This window comes from Hemicordylus capensis, chromosome 1, assembly GCF_027244095.1.
Source record: "Hemicordylus capensis ecotype Gifberg chromosome 1, rHemCap1.1.pri, whole genome shotgun sequence".
Taxonomy (NCBI): domain Eukaryota; kingdom Metazoa; phylum Chordata; class Lepidosauria; order Squamata; family Cordylidae; genus Hemicordylus; species Hemicordylus capensis.
Window position 1 is genome coordinate 15,219,106 of NC_069657.1, and position 19,391 is coordinate 15,238,496.

The 19,391-nt window shown below is 47.0% G+C and overlaps 1 protein-coding gene across 3 annotated transcripts in view; it reads left to right on the top strand.

Annotated features, from left to right (window-relative positions):
- Positions 1 to 19,391, top strand: part of MTHFD1 (methylenetetrahydrofolate dehydrogenase, cyclohydrolase and formyltetrahydrofolate synthetase 1) — a 135,309-nt gene that overhangs the window by 43,749 nt on the left and 72,169 nt on the right. For all 3 annotated transcript variants that reach the window (XM_053284303.1, XM_053284304.1, XM_053284305.1), the window contains 8 exons: positions 103 to 162; positions 906 to 959; positions 1,942 to 2,078; positions 4,792 to 4,892; positions 8,315 to 8,451; positions 10,262 to 10,373; positions 17,685 to 17,812; positions 18,922 to 19,019. In XM_053284303.1, the coding sequence (XP_053140278.1) occupies positions 103 to 162; positions 906 to 959; positions 1,942 to 2,078; positions 4,792 to 4,892; positions 8,315 to 8,451; positions 10,262 to 10,373; positions 17,685 to 17,812; positions 18,922 to 19,019 (827 nt within the window). The remainder of the gene's footprint in view (positions 1 to 102; positions 163 to 905; positions 960 to 1,941; positions 2,079 to 4,791; positions 4,893 to 8,314; positions 8,452 to 10,261; positions 10,374 to 17,684; positions 17,813 to 18,921; positions 19,020 to 19,391) is intronic.

A 19,391-nucleotide genomic window follows, 5' to 3' on the forward strand; every position in this document is an offset into this window, starting at 1 on the left:
CATAAGCTGTGTGGAGCTCTTTTGAAAGGAAAAGGCAATATAAGAAAGAGAGCTAGATTACCTCTGTGTAACCTATATGTACCATTTTTCTTTCTTTTTAAGGTCGGTGATCGGGATGATTCAAATCTCTATATTAGTATGAAGCTGAAGGCTGCTGCAGAGGTAATGCTTTTTGCCATAGCATAGGATTGTCTGGAGCATTTCATATCCCCTGCTCAGCTTGTCCTTAGACAGCTGCAGTAGCCTGGTGGTCCTCCTTTGCAGCCCAGCAAATAGGAACATAGGAAGCTGCCATATACTGAGTCAGACCCTTGGTCCATCTAGCTCAGCATTGTCTACACAGGCGGGCAGCGGCTTCTCTAAGGTTGCAGGCAGGAGTCTCTCTCAGCCCTATCTTGGAGATGCTGCCAGGGAGGGAACTTGGAACCTTTTGCATGCAAGTGCTCTTCTCAGAGCAGCCCCAACCCCTAAGGAGAAAATTTTATAGTGCTTACACATGTAGTCTCCCATCCAAATGCAAATCAGGGCAGACTCTGCTTAGCAAAGGGGGAAATTCATGCTTGCTACCACAAGACCAGCTCGCCTCCCTCAGTAAGATGGGTGCATTCTCCGATGATATTGGTGTATTTTCTCTGTAACCCACGAAGGGCACCTGAGTGCTATTTCAGCAGCTGGTGCTGCTGAACACTCCCACCTGTGGCAAAGACTTCCACCTCTGTTCACATGATCCTCTGAAAAATCCCCCAAAGCCAAGGAATTCTTTTTGCTGTCTTGGAGAGAATGTTTTGGCTCATGTTTGCACAGGAAGATGCTCTTGAGCCTTAAGATGAGAAAACAACCGTGTCAGTCTTAATGGTGACACCATTCGTAAAAGTGAATGATTTCTGGCCCTCTTGATTTTGCAGATTGGGATCAACGCCAATCATATCAAGCTGCCAAACACTGCAACGGAAGCTGAGGTAACCCAGTTCGTTTTAAGAATCTGTAGGTTGTAGTGCGATAAGATGATCTTCTCCCACTCCCTTGATTGGTATTCTGTTCTGGATGTACCTCGTGGGGTCAGACTTATATTTAATCACCGTCTGGAGAGAATTCAGTTCTGTTTTTCTGAGTGATCTCTCAACTATGGTTAAATGTAGAAATCTGACTGTGGGGCGGTGCTGGGAAAGCACTGGGATGGGCTACCCTTCCCAGCACCCTGGCCATTGCTTTCCAATTTTCGCAGGGGCTCAGGAAGCCGTCATTTCCTTTAAAGGAGCCCCTCGCTCCTGTGCTGGGCACTGCACTGCACAGTGAGACCCGTTGCCTCCAGATGGTATCAGGGGAATTGTGCAAGAGCTTGGCTTCAGCCAAAGCTTCACACAGGCCCAATAAACAATTAGTCAAGGAGCTGCACTTACGGTTGATGGGCCTGCCACTGGCCCCCAGGCCTGACAATGAGGAACATTGTCCTAGAGCAGGGATTCCCAGCCTGTGGTACTCCAGGTGTTGCTGAGCTACAATTCCCATCACCCCCAGCTACAATTTATTGTATACAATTTAAGACGGATACAAAAAAAAAATCCTATATCCCAACCCAACTCCCTTCATAATATCAAGGTATGAAAGAATTAACACACCCATTCCCTCCAGAATGAACGAGTCAATTTTATCCAAGGGAAATGGGTTGCACATGTGGCTACAGGAGAGCAGTACATCCCTCCACAATGTCACCATCCTCAAGGGAAGAAAGGAGGGGATGATGGGAGTTGTAGTTCAGCAACATTTGGAGTACCACAGAACAGAGTAACCCTGTTCTAGAGAGTCTTCTGGCTGGAGTCCTGATGTGGCCAGAGAGAAAACCTGTATCGTGTATTTTCAAGCACCAACATTTGGAAATTAATTCTTCCTTATCTTATTTTATTTTTGCCCCTTGCCTTACTCCTGCTCTTAAATGTTCAGGTGCTGAGATGCATAAATGGTCTGAATGAAGACCCAGCAGTTCACGGCTTTATTGTACAATTACCTCTGGATACCAACAAACCCATCAACACAGAGAAAATAACCAATGCTGTGGCACCTGAGAAGGACGTGGATGGGTAAGCTTGGTTTTTATAGTGAGCGTATAGTTTGCTTGGGAGTAGAACTCCTTTCCTGGGCTCCCACACCATACATGTACACACTCTTTTCAAACAAAGGAACTTCCATTATAGGCGTAGCATCCATTGGACAAGGGGGGACAAATGTCCCTGGGCCTGGAGGGTCAGGGGGCTTACAAGGTGACCACAAGCAGAGGCCTCCTGGGGAGCATCCCAGCAATCTGGGGGACCGCCCCGTTGCTGCTGCTGCTGCCCACCACCCCACTGATATTTCTCATCTTCATCGCTGGGGGATGGGGGGTGAGCAGAGGAGGCCACCCCCCTTAGTGGCGGGTGCTGCAGCTGGTGGGCATTTCCTGCACACCCACACAGTTTGAGTATAGAGTCGCGTGCCTGCTTCGCTCAGCTCACTCCCACCCCCAGGCAGTGAAGATGAGAAATAGCAGTGGGGCAGCCCCCCAGATAATTTGGAGGCCCCCAAGGAGGCAGGAGCAGTGGCAGGGTGAGGTATCTTTAAAAACAAAATCTAAGCGGGGTCAACATGGATGTGGGGGATTAGGTAGGTTGCCCATGCCCCCTTGCATCTGATGTCAGGCGCAGGGGGCGTGGCTTGAGGCACCGGGGCATTCCCGATAGGGGCTCCGTTTCTGCTCTTTGTCCCCTGGCCCCAGAGAAGCTCGCTACACCCCTGCTTCCACTGGCTGTTCTAGCTCTCTTTCCCATCTCAGCAATGCGATCACTCAGGATGGGGAAGAGGGCTGACTTTTGCGGAGCTCCCCTTCACCCAGAAGGGCAACCTGGAAGTATGTCTCGGAGGCTGTGCGGCCCTCAGGCCCGTATTTCCCGGTTGCACAGGGGAAGGGGAGATCAGAGAAAATCCCGCCCCCTGGGTATGAGCAACCATGCTGCTGAAGCAGATTCACTGCCATTGCACAATGTACCCCCGCCCAGCCCGCTGCACTTGCACAGTATTACTGTTATCTCCGCATGCGCGGAGGCCATGTGTGTGCCTCTGCCCCACCGCTGGCATGTGCTTGCTGCCAGGCGGAGCAGGTAAGGACCTGCTGTCCTCACTTAAAGGTGCCACCCACCCCACCCCCATCTCCGTGCTGCCCTTGACCTGTCTAATCAGTTTGGTGGCCCCACAGACTGGTCCACCTTCGAATCTGTGCATGAATCAAAATTTGAGCACACCCTGATGGAAAAGCAGCCTATATTCAGTGGCGGCATCAGGAGAGAAAAAAAAGTGGGGTGGAGGCACAGAAGGGGCAAAGTGCATTTTGGATGGGTGAGCTATGTCCAAAAGGTTAGGCTTCTGAAACAGAACTAATAGTTTATTTCACATTAGCACTCTCATCCTGAACATATTTTCACCGAAATAAATCCAGTTGAGCTCGTATATTGGGGGTGGGGGTGAACTACTTGTCTGGGGATGCCCCACTCTGCTTCACACCCTATCATCAGCATTAATATAGTGTTTCTAATAAATGGGGGATGGAGGGATTGCACATTCTCAATTGCAAGGTTGTATAAATCTAAGTTGGTGAGGAGGGAGGGAAATTGTTGAAAACTTGGTTTGCCTGTGCAAAACAGCCCCCAAAAGCTACAATAATAATAGGAAAGGAGAATGCTCTCCTATTGTCAAGGGACCTCAGTGGTAAACTTGATGCAAGGTTTCTTCCCTAATGAAAAAACTGCACTCACAGTCAAGGATACACAGACAGAGACTTCAGATGGTGCAGATAAAGCACAATCAACCTTATTCAGGGCTTAAGGAGACAATGCACGCTTTTGTGTTTTTCTGGCAGGAGCATATGTCCTGATTCAGGTGCAAGAGTTAGCTTTCAGGTTAAGTATTAAAATTATATTCATGAGCTTGCAGGAATTCATCCACTCTGAAAACAGTAATTTGCAAATGACAAATAGCAAGTGTGTTCTTCTTGAGCGAGAAGCCCGAGCAGTACCTTTTTTCTGACCAGCACTTTCCTCCTGAGACCTTGGAGAGCCGCTATCAATCAGAGCTAGGGATGTGCACAAACTGGTTCAGCGGTCCTTTTATGGACCCCCAAACCGGTTTGGATGTCCGGTGTTTGAGCTGGTTTGGAAACTGGGGGCATTCTTTAAGGGATAGGGAGGGTGCTCTTACCTCCCCTGCTGCATTTCCCCTACCGGTGCTCTCCCAGAAATCACTGGCGTGAGTCGGGCACTTCCAGTATGATGCTGACTGGGGCTGCAAGGCGAGGTACGCTGCAGCCCCCGTGCCAGCAATTCTGGGGAGAGCACTGGCAGGGGAAATGCAGTGGGGAAGGTAAGAGCACCCTGCCTGTCCCTTAAAGGAACCCCCCCTCCTCCCACCTCCTGGGTGTGCACGAACCAGTTCTTACACATCCCTAGTCAGAGCAGACTATAGACTGGGCTCGATGGACCAATGGTCTGACTTGGTGTAACTTCTATTGTAGCAAGGATGGCATGGCAAATTGATCTTGAGGTCAAATCCATAAACAGCAAGAGGTGTATTGGGGGGGAAAGAATCCTACCCCAGTCCAGAGTCTGAGAGTTGGATTGGATCTTGAGCAGTACAGTCCTATGCGTGCCTTCTCAGAAGTAAGCATTACTGTGTTCAGTCAAGCTTACTCTCAAGGAAGTGCACTTAGAATGGCAGCCTTCGCTTCCTTGGAGGCCACTGACTTTGCTGTGTCGTTCCATCTCACAGGTTGAGCAGCATCAATGCAGGGAAGCTCTCCCGCGGTGACCTTGGTGACTGCTTCATCCCCTGCACACCAAAAGGATGCATGGAGCTTATCAGGCAAACAGGTGAGCAAGCAAAGGGTCTGTGGGAACTTGCATCGCCATAGTCAAAGATGCTGCAGCAGCAAATGCCTGGGAGGGATTCCGGGACCTGCTAACTAGGGATGAGCCCGAATCGGTTCGACGCCTCTTTGAAGAGGCGCCGAAACAATTTGGCTCCCTGCAGCCGAAACGTTTCGGCATGGGGCAAGGAGTGCCTTGTGCCTTTAAACGGGGGCAGGCACGTCTTACCTGCCCCTCCCTCCCTTCGCCGCCCCATTGTGGTGCTGTTCTAAGCAAAGCTGCTCTGTGAAAGCGGCAGCCCATGCCGCTGGCTCCTTTAAAGCGCCGTGGCGATGGCTGCTGCGCCCAGCATCCTTCACACGGCATCAGCACACAAATAGTGCCGACATCACCACGTGAGGGATGCTGGGAGCAGCATCCCATCGACTGGCGCTTTAAAGAAGCCAGTGGCATGGACTGCCGCTTTCATGGAGCATCTTTGCTTAGAAGAGCGTCACAATGAGGCAGTGGAGGCTTGAGGGAGGGGCAGGTAAGACCTTCCTGCCTCCAGTTAAAGGCACCCTTCCCCTCCCCCTGGATGTGGCCGAAGTATTTCGTGCACATCCCTGCTGCTAACCACCCACTGTTGTGATTGCTTAGCAGGGAGATGTCATGGGATTAGGATCCTCTTACTGCCTTGACCAATTGCTGCTGTTAACTGGGATGGAGCCAATGCCTGGCAGGAAGGGGGAAGCAGTTAGGGTTGAGAAGTGCTTCTCTTGAGGCATGTGTTTTGAAAAGGTTCAGATATATTATGGTTTGGGTATGTTCCTGAACCCTGTGGATGCATATGGCTAAAGTTGTAGGTACTCTGCACTGGTCTCCCTTGTGTTCTGGGCAATCTGCTAAATGAAATGAAGGCCGGCCAGATGTCCAGGACTGGTCATAAGAATGTAAGAATTACATTGCTGGAGCAGACCAGTCATCTGTCTAGCTCAGCACGCTGTCTCCAGCAACAGGGGGCCAGATGCCCTGGGAATACACAAATGAAACTGATACCCCGCCCCCAGTGGGAAAATGCCAGAGGCAGCACAGCCATGAAATTGAGGTTCTGAATGAGAGTAGTATAGAAGGACCTCTTGCATAGGACTGTTGGGAATAATCCTAGGACAAAGTCACCATTCCCACTCAATAAACAACAAATGGGGCTGTCGCACAAGATCAGATTTGCATGCAGAAGGTCCCATGTTCAGTCTCTGGTTTTTCCAAGTAGGGCTGGGAAAGACTCCTGTCTGAAACCTTGGAGAGCCAGTCAGAGTAAGGGGAGGAGAGCTAATCTTGTGGGAGCAAGCATGCATTGTCCCCTTTGCTAAGCAGAGTCTGCCCTGGTTTGCATTTGAATGGGAGACCACATGTGTGAGCACTGTAAGATATTCCTCTTAGGGAATGAGGCTACTCTAGGAAGAGCACCTTCCTGCTTGCATGCAGAAGGTTCCAAGTTCCCTTCCTGGCACCTCCAAGATAGGGCTGGGAGATACTCCTGCCTGTAACCTTGGAGAATCCTCTCCCACTTTGGGTAGGCAATACTGAGCTAGATGGACCAATGGTCTGACTCAGTATATGGCAGCTGCCTGTGTTCCTATGTAGTGAGTACTGAGTTAGATGGACCAATAGTCAGGCTCAGTGTACGGTAGCTTCCATTTGGAAAAACCAAATTTAATTTGAATCTTGTGAATTAATAACTGGATCCGAAAATCCACAAAATTCATTGCAGGCCGAACTGAACTGTGGTTGACAGCCACTCTCTCAAAATCAGCCACTCTCTCAGTTTCCTCCAAATCTCCACCACCCTGTGAGTGAACTTGCACTGTGAGGATAACAACTCTAGTGATGACAGCTACCGTAATAGTTCTACCGTTCTTCAGTGCTGGAGATGGTATCAGACTGTCCATGTGTTGGGTTTTGCCCCTCAGCTTCTGTAAAGAAAGAACCAAAGTATGAGGCTTCCTCTAGGCTCCATCTATAGAGGAAGCCATGGGCTATCAAAAAACGTCACTAGGCTAGAAGCAACAATTCGTAGCTTCCTTTAGGAATGAGCTGACAAATGGGAAACGATGGAGGTAGCATCATATCATGGTCATCAGAAGTGTAACATTTTGATCATGAGGAGTCTTATTTCTAACAGTTACAATTACAGCCATTGAGAATCCTTTTCCTCACATGTGTCATCTTTTAAAGCCATCTTTGCTACTGTCTCCACCATATCTTGTGGCAGTGCATCCCATAAGTTGGTGATCTTCGCTATTTTTAAAGCACCACAGCTGCCGAAAAGGGTTCATTCTTGGGGGTGGGGGGGCAGTGGTTGCAGTCACAGTGGTGGGAAGGAGAGAAAGCGTGAGGAAGTGGGAGAGGAAAGGAAATATTGCGTCTTCTCCCCTCATGCGCAGCTTTTACAGCAGCGGGGAGGCGGTGGCACAAGTTTTACTGTCTTGCAAGAGCAATTAAATCTCCTGTACCTTCACTAGTGGTCAGTGACAGGACAGGAGATTTTGTTGCTGGTGCAAGAGAAGAAAGGAAACCTCACGTCTTCTCTCCTCATGTTCCACTCTGGCGATGAATTTTTATACACTGCTTTTGAGTTCCCAAAGCAGTTTTACGTAGAGAAATAAAAATAAATAAATATGGCTCCCTGTCCCTAAAGGGCTCACAATCTTTAAAAAAAGAAGCATAAGATAGACACCAGCAACAGCCACTGAGGGATTTGACAGGGAGTACATTCCAAAGCCCTGTGGCAGCCATACATATTGATATACCGCTTTTCAACAAAAGTTCCTGAAGCGGTTTACATAGATATAAGTGAATAAAATAAAATGGCTCCCTGTCCCCCAAGGGCTCACAATCTGAAGAAGAAACATAAGATAACCACCAGCAACAGCCATTGGAGGGATGTTGTGCTGGGGATGGATAGGGCCAGTTGCTCTCCCCCTGCTCAATAAAGAAAACCACCACTTTAAAAAGGTGCCTCTTTGCTCAGTTAGCAGAGGACAAGCTCACAGAGAAGGCCCCAGAGAAGGCCTGGTCCTGAGTCACCACAATAGCTGGACCTCCCCAATTGTTTTTAATAGGTTCGTGACAAAGAAGGCACTCTCTTAAGGACCCTGAACCAAGTACCCTTTTGCCAAGAGAATGGAATGCAGTGCCTATGACCTCAGCTTTTGGAGTAACTAACAAGGCCAGCCAGAATGTGTGAACCTCTGCCCATAAGGCTAAAACAGTATGGCTCAAAGCTGCCGTGAAGATGAGCCCTTGCAATCTTCTGAGGCCCTACAAGGAACAGCAGAATTCACAGACCCCAGAAACTCTAAATTACACGTGCATAAATCATCCCTTTACATTTGCCCAGGGCTTCTGCATTTCAAATGCTAAACCCAAGTTCTGCATTCCAGGTGTCCAAGTGGCAGGCAAGCGAGCCGTAGTGATCGGGCGTAGCAAGATAGTTGGAGCTCCAATGCATGACCTGTTGCTCTGGAACCATGCGACCGTGACCACTTGCCACTCCAAGACTGCATCGCTGGCTGATGAAGTAAGACTGGAAGACTGTTCTGACAATTCTTGGGGTGCTGTTTTTTGTGGTTTTTTTAATGCATTCCACCTTAGGAACATAGGAAGCTGCCTTCTACTGAGTCAGACCATTGGTCCATTTAGCTCAGTATTGTACACACAGACTGGCAGCAGCTTCTCCAAGGTTGCAGGCAGGAGTCTCTCTCAGCCCTATCTTGGAGGTGCCAGGGAGAGAATCTGGGACCTTCTGCATGCAAGCATGCAGGTGCTCTTCCAGAGTGGCCCCATCCTCTAAGGGAAATATCTTACAGTGCTCACATGTAGTCTCCCATTCAAATGCAAACCAGGGTGGACCCTGCTTAACAGAGGGGGCAGTTGGTGCTTGCTGCCACAAGATCAGCTCCCCTTCTCTTGCTTGTCCATATTTTTGCACCCTCAAATTTACTTGAAGGGTGCATTAAATGTTCTGATGCCGCTTCTGCAATTGTCCTTGAAACTTTGTCCATGAGCAGTTGACACTTGTGTCGAATGTATTGCGATATAGGAGCTGGCTTTATACTGAGCCAGATCATTGGCTTTACACTGAGCCAATAATGCCTTGACCAGTATTGTCCAGCAGCAGTGCAGTGTCAAAGACTTCCCCGGCATTCCAGATTAATGCTGCACTAGCACAACAAAGTTGCACATGTACGAACAAGTTACAGAGCTGCACAGAGTCACGGGGATGCTCAGGGCTGCAAAATCTCTAGTGCTCTTGTTGCACTTGGCTCAACAAGGATAGCTGAACAGGATATTCCTGTGCAACCTTAACCCCAAGCTAGCATGCAGTGGCTTGATGTTGTGGAAGGTGTGCTGGGCGTTTGCATCATTCCCTGCAACAAATATGGACTGAGGAGGAGGTTTCACAGCAGGAGGCACACCACAAGTTGCAAAAGGTTGTGCCTTTTGCTGAGATGCAAGTAGAGATGTGCCAAAAATTTGAGATGTTAAAGTAGGGATGTGCATGGAGCGTTTCATGCAGCTGGGCGGGGCAGTGGGGGGAAAGGTAGCTTTAAAAGGAAGCACTCGGGTCTTACCTGCTCTTCTGGCATGTCACTGTCGGTTCTAAAAAGCCATGTGGCTGCTGTGCTGCTCCCCGAAGCCCATGTGTGGCATCAGCATGCACATGGCTGCCCATGGGTGCAGGGAGTAGCACTGCAGCTGCACAGCTTTTTAGAATTGACAGTGCCATGGCGGGCGGGGGGGGCAGAGGAGCAGGTAAGACCTGTGTGCCTCCTTTTAAAAGTTACTACTCCCCCCCCCCCCTAAAAAAAAAAAAAGGATTCGGCAGCAGCAGTTCAAATCGTTTTGGTGCCTCTGTGATGAGGCGCCAAACTATACAGGCACATCCCTAGATGCAAGCTCTAAACTTAGTGGAATGACTCTAAGTAAACTTAGAGTGACTTTTGATTGCTTCTGGATGAATCTTTTGTCTGTGGGGCATTATGGGAGCTACTTGCAACTCACAACAACCACTAGCCAAACATTATCTCCACACCTGCTAAGATAACTTCGATTAAATAAAATATAATAGGGGTTTCCAACTGGGGTCTCCAGCTGTAGTTGGACTACAGCTCCCATCATCCCCCAGGCATAATGGTCAAAAGCTTGGGGGATTATGGGAGTTGTAGTCCAACAAGATTTGGGAACCCCCAAGTTAAGAGAATCCTCTTTTTCTCCCCCATCTCCCTTAAATGTTTTTTTAAAATACATTAGAAAGAATGAAAAATAACCAGCAAAGGCAACAGAGCCTTCTTGTGGGATCTTGGTTTGATGTTTAACTGCTTTTGCAGGTCAGCAAAGCTGATATCCTGGTGGTGGCTGCTGGCAAGGCTGAAATGGTGAAGGGTGAATGGATTAAGCCTGGCGCAGTAGTGATCGACTGCGGAATCAATTACATACCAGGTAAAAAGGACTTTTGAAAGGTTCTTAACTAATGAGTAGGGAACTGAACTGTTAAAGGTTTTGGTTGTGTTCTGGGTCAGGTTCACCAATTCAGATACTGGCTGACATCCAAAGTAGTCATTTATTTTTACATTTATATCCTGCTCTTTCTCCAAGGAGCCCAGTGTACATGATTATGTTTATCCTCACAACATCCCTGTGAGGTAGGTTGGGCTGAGAGATAAGTGCCTGGAGTCACCCAGTGAGTTTCATGGCTGAACGAGGATTTGAACTCTGGGTTCCCTGGTCCTAGTCCGACACGCTCTAACTACTACAACATGCTGGCTATCAACATTTTATTTTACATTTATAGTGTGCTCTTCCTTGGAGGAGCCCAGAATGGTATACATGGTTTGTGTATTGTGACATCGACCCTGTGAGGTGGGTTAGGCTAAAAGATAAGCCCAGAGTCATCCAATGGGTTTTATGGCTGAAAGCAGATTTGAACTCAGGTTTCTCGAATACTAGCCCAACACTCTAACCGCTTCCACTATACTACTGATAACAAGTAATCAGTTTGGAGTAACTCCTGTGTAGTACCACACACAAGGTGAGGCTGGGATTTGTCCCTCCATTGGACCTTTTGGACATTCCTCTCACTGAACTCTTTTAACCGGACTCTACCCAAACCCGTAGGAACGTGCGTACAGTGCTATATTCTCTCTACCATTGCAACCACACATTTGTTAGTACGCGGCCGTGTTTTATCAGGAAATTCTATTCACTGTTGCTTTTGTAAACCATATGTTAAACATTCTCTAATACAAGTCAACCTGTTCAATATGTTAGTCTGGATGTCAGTCAGCCACTAACTAAAAAGGGGTTCGGTAACCCGTTGAGACCCTTTGAACCAGTTTTAGAGACATTTCACGCAGTTATATCACACTCCTCCTTTTGCAATGTAACTTTTATAAAATAAATACAAATAACTATTTAACTTGAGAAAAAAGTATGTACTGTCTCTTAAACTGTTCATTATTAAATTATAAAGAATATACACAACAAAACACAATAAATACATAACAGCAAAGCAACATGAATCATACATCTGAAAATCTGGGGACAGGGGACCATTTTGGATATCAAACCACTTATTTTGAGCTAATTACCAGTTTGTGTTTTGGGGTTCCATTCAGGTTCAAGGCAACCAAGAAATTTCAGGGCTGGGTTCAGTTTCTAATTCCCTGAAAAAAGTCTCCCTGGGCTGGCTTTTCGGTTCAAGTTTGGTTCAACTCTGTGTGTGTGTGTGTGTGTGTGTGTGTGTGTGTGTGTGTGTGTGTGTGTGCACGTACGTACGTATGTGCACACATGACTAGTGCCACTTCCTAGTATTTCCTCAAAACTCCTTAGGAAGACTAACTCAGAAGACACCAAAGTCTGGTATCTCCTTTTTGTATTTTATCTAATGACAACGGGTAGAGCAACCAGCCTCAGAACTGATAATGAAGACATTGAAGTGGTGGGTAGCTCTTGCCTTTTAGGATCAACCATCAACAGTCAAGGATCCAGCAGTCAAGAAATACGCCACAGACTAGCACTTGGTAGGGTTGCAATGAAGGCCTTGGAAAGGATATTTAGATGCCGTGACATGTCTATGTCTACAAAGATTAGAATCATTCGGACAATGGTTTTCCCCGTGACACTCTATGGATGTGAAAGCTGGACTTTGAAGAAGCAAGACAGAAAAACTATTGACACTTTTGAACTTGGGTGCTGGAGAAGACTTTTGAGGATGCCATGGACAGCCAGGAAAACAAGCAAATGGATCATAGAACAAATCAATCTATAATTTTCACTCGAGGCACAAATGACCAGGTTCAAACTATCATACTTCGGACTCATTGTGTGAAAATATAGCTCCCTTGAGAAGTCCATAACTCTGGGAAAAGTTGAAGGAAAGTGAAGAAGAGGAAAACCAGCAGCAAGGTAGGTGGACTCGGTTATGACAGCAATGAATGCACCACTGAGAGCCCTTAAAGGCCAAGTTGAAGACAGATCATGCTGGAGAGAATCTATCTATGTGGTCACTAAGAGTTGACACTGACTTGATGGCACTTAATCAATTAATTGCATTGGTGTCCTTTCCTTTCTCCAAGGAACTCAGGATAGCACATATGTTATTCCCATCCTTGCAGCAGCCTTGTGAGGTGGATTACATTGATAAATGGTGATTGGCCCAAGATCACCCAAAATAAACTTCATGGCTGAGTGGAGGATTTGAACCCACTTGACAAGCTGATGGACACCTCTGCATGGATTTCAGATAGGAAGATCAGGGTTCTGCCTTCTTCTTCAGCCTCTCTGCTTCTTCTTTTTCTTCTTCCTCCTTGATCAAGGCAGCAGAGGAAGTGCAGCATGAATTTCCTAAACAGAGCCAGACTTTTAAAAACACAGCAGGATCGCAGGGTGGCAACCCTATTAAGACAGCCAATAGGGAGATTCAGAATGGTGGCAGTTATACATCTGCTGTGTCTTCCTATTATATGAATACTTCACTTTACTTATTTTTTTCCTTTGTCTCCATGAACCTAGGATTTTATGCCCTGCACACCAGGGCAGATTTCAGATGAGATCAATACCATGTTGAGATGTTAAAAATTGCATTAATGACCCAGAGACTGGATTGCATATGTTGCCTTCTTAGTAACAGTTCTCTGCTGATTTTAATCCCTTCTTCGATTTCAGAATCCAAGCTTCAGGTGCTTAAATAAGAGGATTAGTCACACCTGTCAAGCTGTCACCACCCTCCCACTATCTGCTTCTGAGAAGCCTGCTTTTATAAGTGATCAGTCATTTATTGCAATTATCTAATGGGAGGTTTTTTAAAGGTCTTTTTTTTAAGCATCCCAATGGCTCTGTTTTATATTATAATTTTGGGAACAATCTTGGCTTATTGAAATAGTTCCACAGTACATTGCAGAGGAAAACTGTGGTAGGAGAGAGGCCCACATTTTTAGGTTGGCCTTGGTAGCCAGCCCTGAGTTTATGGTTTGCAAGATCTTGCCCCTGCCTCCCCTGCCTTGTGGGTGGAATCTTGTCTCTGACCTTCTGCTGCTGCACCTTGGCAACTCCCCAAAGCTACTAATTACTCTCCACCTCTCTCAGTTTTCTGATAATACTTCTGTTCCTCAGAAGCAGTTCAAGAGGATGAAAGTGGATGCAGGCAGATTTGCATGTACACAGACATCTGGGCATTATCCTTACAGATTTTGAGAGCAAATAGAAAGCTGAAAGTCAGGAGAAACAAGCTGGGTTCTGCCATCCGTTGGATGAATGCTGCTATGGAGACATGGACTAATGTGAAACTTCAGAAGGGGAGGCCATAATTTAATGATCGTGGGAATAATTGTCCTTGTCCTGGGGATTAATGTGTTAGCAAAAGAAAACGGATCAATATCAAGATGAAAGGCATTTTTAAAAGAAAATCATGCAAGAGAATGTCTTGGGTGGAATTGATTACATAATGTTGGTATCAAAATGCTTGTGACTTTTAATATTTTCTCTTTTTCAATGGTATGTATAATTATGTAAAAATAGCCTAGTTCCCTGCTGGAGATGCTCTAAAGAAACTGTGGGAAATCTGCAGGAAATAGTGATGGCATCCTGCCAACCTGTCCCTGTTTTCCCATTCACCTGAATGGAAAAATAGGGACATGTTGGCAGGTATGTGATTGATCCCACCCCCCAAAAAACCTGTCCAGGCGAAGTGTGGGAAATACACCATTTAAGATTTTACCTCACCTGCCATGAGGTCTAGAGACTTGTATGGGTTTGTTTGCTTTTTAAAATGAAAGCTGAGAGCCTGCTGGAGGCCCTGGATTTCTCTTGGTGTGATGAATGCCCCTCTCTGTAGCATTCAGCAGTCCTACCTTCACCTCCTGTTGTTACTGAGCCATAGCTCAGTGGCAGAGCATCCGCTTCGTATGGTGAAGGCCCCACACTCAGTGCCTGCGACCTTTAGGTAGGACTGGCAAATATTCTTGCCTAAAACCTTGGGGAGCCATTATCAGTCAGTGTAGACAATGCTGAGCTAGATGGACTAAGTCTGAGAGGCTATTCTCATGTGCACCCTAACCCAGGCTAGGGGGATAGGCTGCGTGTGAGAACCACCAAGATCGGGCCTGATCCTGGCGGGGCAGCCATGCCTAGCCTTGCTTCTAAATCCGGCTCTTAGCCAGGGTTAAGGGCTCAAGCGAACCCTTGACTCAGGCTCCGGGATTGTGTCTTTGGTGAGGCTATGTTCAGCCCCAGCAGACACAGAGATGGGCGCCTAGAGGTCCATGCTCCCAGCAACAAACAAGCGCTCGCCTGGGGGAGAGATGAGTATAACCAGCCTTCCTGCCCACCGCCCCGCCCACCTGATCATATGAACGACCTCCAACTCAGTGTAAGGCAGCTTCCTGTGTTCCTAAGTGCATGCACTAAGCACGGTCCTTAGGAAGTCTATTTATTTATTTATTTATTTTATATCCCGCTCTTCCTCCAAGGAGGCCAGAGCAGTGTACTACATACTTAAGTTTCTCTTTCACAACACCCCTGTGAAGCAGGCTAGGCTGAGAGAGAAGTGACTGGCCCAGAGTCACCCAGCTAGTATCATGGCTGAATGAGGATTTGAACTCAGGTCTCCCCGGTCCTAGTCCAGCACTCTAACCACTACACCATGCTGGCTCTCATTTATGCTGCAGCAAAATTATTGTTTGAGTTGGGGAGTCAAATGCCAGCGTGGTGTAGTGGATAGAGTGCTGGACTAGGACTGGGGAGACCCGAGTACAAATCCCCATTCAGCCAGGATACTAGCTGGGTGACTCTGGGCCAGTCACTTCTCTCTCAGCCTAGCCTACTTCACAGGGTTGTTGTGAGGAGAAACTTCAGTATGTGATACACCGCTCTGGGCTCCTTGGAGGAAGAGCAGGATATAAATGTTTTTAAAGGGGGGGGGGTGAACCTAAGAACTGGCCTAGAAGAGGTGGTTCCCACCCACCCACCCCCCAAGCAGCGGAGAAATAACTTGACTAGCAAGCCAGAGCTTGCTGGTTCAAATACCCACTATTATGTTTCCCAGATTATGGGAAACACCTCTATTGGGCAGCAACAATATAGGAAGATGCTGAAAGGCATCATCTCACACTGTGCAGGAGGAGGCAATGGTAAACCCCTCCTGTATTCTACCAAAGACAACCACAGGGCTCTGTGGTCGCCAGGAGTCGACACCGACTCGACGGCACACTTTACTTTTTACTTTAGAACTGAACTCAAACCTAAAACCTTTTGGTTGCCTCAAATAGGAATCCAAACTGCATCTTTTTTTTCTTTCTTAAGTGTGTTAATAATGGGGCACTCTGGTTTCCATTGTACGACTAATACTTTATTTTCCTGTTTTTGATCCTATTGTTTGTATTTTCTTTGGTTAGAAAAAACCTTTTAAAGATTACTTTTTCATTTTACTCAAGTGAAATAATTATCAGAGTATTTATTTTAAAGAGTGACACTGCAAGCAAAAAATGTTGATTTTATTCTACATTAAATATACCTAAAATAATTCAAAACCAGTTCAAAATATCCAGACCGGTTACCGAACCCCTTTTAAAATATGGAGTCTGATCCAAAACTGAGACAAAACCTAAATTTTTAATTGCTAAGCTCCCTGATCCATTCATTACCTGAAGTTGTCTGTGATAAGATTTTTTGATAAATTCAAAACTTTAAAAAAGTTAGTATTATATTAATTGCCATAGCGTACATAGTCCTCTGTGTTGACTATAGCCTATGGGTTCTCAGACCTGGGTCCCCAGGTGATGTTGGACTACAACTCCCATCACTCCCAGCCAAAGGCCAACAACATCTGGGACCCAAGTTTGAGCATCCCTAGTCTATAGGAACGGGTGCCCTTTATCCATACCAGCCACTTTCGCAGTCTTTTTATCCTTTTGCTACTGCAAAAGTGTCTCCCCAAACTCTCTCCCACCCCACAAAAGAGGCTGCCCACGTTGCATAGTGGAAAAGTGCACCCAGCTTACCTCCTAGTCATAGAATCTGGGGAGCCTGCTTTCTATAAACCTGATAAATTAGCCCACTATTTGACCTGAACAAAGTTTCAAATGACTGATGAGGCAATGCTGGTTTCATTATGTGACTACAGTGGCTGACATCCAGGCTAATGAAATGCTTGTACAGACGTGTGCTCACGCAAGGCTGTTGGGCTAGCTTATTGAGCGAAGTCTGGAGCTTGAATCCAGACTAGTGTTACATTAGCGCAAACATATTTGCACTAGCACAACAAAGTGTGCAACCTGTGGCAGGCCTTGTGCTTTGCTGGGTACCTCTGCAAGAGCGCGGTTCTGAGCATCCCCGTGACTTCAGGCAGCTACTTAACCATCTTGCATTAGCGCAACTTTATTGTGCAAGCACTTTGGATGTCAGCCAGTGGACCTGTTTTCATGACCACAGATCCCTGGGTAGAACAGAGTTAACCCAGAGATCTGGGGTCATCTGGGAAGCCGGGAGGCCTCCTGACCCAACAGCTCCAAACCTGCGTAGCCCAAATCTGTTACCCAGGTTAAATGTTTGGTAGGAGGAAAAAGTCTTTTGCACTGCTTTGCTGCCTTAAAATACTCCCGGGCAGCTGGCAGCCATGTTAACCATAGAGTCCTGCGGCTGATAGGGCCAGGGAGAGGAGAGCTGCTGCAGTTTTGAGGGCTGCCTCTCCGCTGCTCCCCGCAGTGCATTGGCCCAAGCTTGCAATGTCAGTAATGTAGAACGCCGCTATGACGTTCATGTGGGCGTGTGTGTTGCAGAGCCCAAAGGAGGCTCTGGTCATCTAGGAAGCCAAGATAAGAGCGTGCCTTACTTCCAGTCCACCCCCATATGGTCATGAGAACAAGCCCAGTATAATTCATCTCCCTTCCCCATCTCAAGATTTCTTGCTGACTGCCAAATGCTTAAGAAAAGAAAAGGCTTCTGTACCAGCCTGGCTCGTTTAGAGGATCCTATGGTTCCCAAGAAGGAGAGATTCCTTCTGCCTCCAAGTCTGGGTAAACGGAGTGTACAAGCTTAACAATACTCTCCTTTGAAAACATCTGAAAGAGAAAGAGAAATCTTGACTTCTCCGGTGGTGTGATGTGTAGTCAAGAGATTTGTGGGGGTTTTGCTGTCGCCAGATAGCCTTAATCTTTGACTAGGTGTTTTCTGTCTCCTCTTGTTGTTGCTCTGATGTGCTGTGGGTCTCTTCCTTCCCCTCCCTCCCCCACTCCCCATTTTGTCTCTCCTTCACAGATAGCACAAAGGCCAGTGGGAAAAGGGTGGTTGGAGATGTGGCATACAGTGCAGCCAAGGAAAGAGCGGCTTACATCACTCCTGTACCTGGTGGTGTCGGACCAATGACGGTTGCTATGCTGATGCAGGTGTGTGGGGGAAGGGCTTAATGGTAAAGCATCTGCTCATGGTGTAGTGGTTGGAGTGCTGGACTAGGACCAGGGAGACCCAAGTTCAAATCCCCATTCAGCCATGATACTAGCTGGGTGACTCTGGGCCAGTCACTTCTCTCTCACCCTAACCTACTTCACAGGGTTGTTGTGAGGAGAAATCTAAGTATGGAAGAAGAGCAGGATATAAAAGGTTAACAAGTTTTTTTTTAAAGGTCTCAAGTTCAGTCCCTGGCAGCATCTCCAGATAGGGCTGCGGGGGGGGGAGGCCTGCCCAGAACCTTGGAGGGCTGCTGCCAGTCAGAGTTGGCGATACTGAGCTAGCTAGATGGACTTAGAATAAGGCAGATTCCTATGTGTGCATCTTTTATGGAGATAGCGTTTCACTTGCCATCATCTGAATATATGTCAGTGGGCAGTGTGTGAGCTGCATTATTCTCCCTGCCCTGTCCATCCTCAAACTCCTCTAGTTTTGCCCAAGAATATCCAGGGAATATAGCCCAGTAGCAGAGCACCTGCTGTGCATGCAGAAAGTCCCTAGTTCAACCCCTGGCATCTCCAGGTAGGGTTCCCTGAAACCTTTGGGAGCTGCTGCCAGTCATTGTAGACCAGGGATTCTCAACGTTGGATCCCCAGATGTTCTTGGACCAAAGGCCACTGGGGCTGAGGGATTATGGGAGTTTAAGTCCAACAACATCTGGGGACCCATCATTGAGAATCCTTGGTGTAGACAATACTGAGCTCGATAGACCGAAGGGTCTGACTCGGTAGAAAGCAGTTCCACAAAGGTACTGTATATGCTGCAGAATCTAAGCGATGCGCTGAAAGAGCAGAGTTCTGCAAGCACAGATTGTGGAAATATGCATCAGTTTGCAAAATTCTGCCTTTCTGGAGAGGAAGGGAGAGAGCTATTAAATTCTGTTTCATCCCCCCTGGAAATTTATGTTTATACTCCGGCTGCAGAGATTTCTGCAGACTGTTGGAGATGTGCCAGACCAATATAACTAGGTGGGAGGATATTGACTAACCTGCTGAACCATTTTGTGTGAAGAAGAACTTTATTTCTTTTCTCTTTCATGTGGATTTAGAGCACAGTAGAAAGTGCCCAACGTTTTCTAGAGAAGCACCAGCCGGGCAAGTGGAATATTCAGTATAACCAGCTCAGTCCTAAAACTCCTGTTCCAAGGTAAATAAGAAATGGGCCTGAAAGATGCTTGCTTGCAGTCTGATTGTATTGATTCCAGGTTTCCAGCCTTAGGTCCCCAGATGTTGCTGACTACAGCTCCCATCATCCACAGGCACAATGGCTTCTAGCCATTGGATGATGGGAGTTGTGTGGGAGTTGTGGATGATGGGAGTTGTAGTCCAACATCATCTGGGGACTCGAAGTAAGGAACTCCTGGTATAAATGGCTTTGCTCTGTTTTAGCTTTGTTTTATCAATAGCAGGCTGTGCACATGTGTGCATACGTGTGTGAAAGAGAGAGAAACATGCAGCACACCTTTTTGAAGTGTCTGTGGAGTTGATGTTAGTGTAGGAGAGACAGGATGTTCTCTGC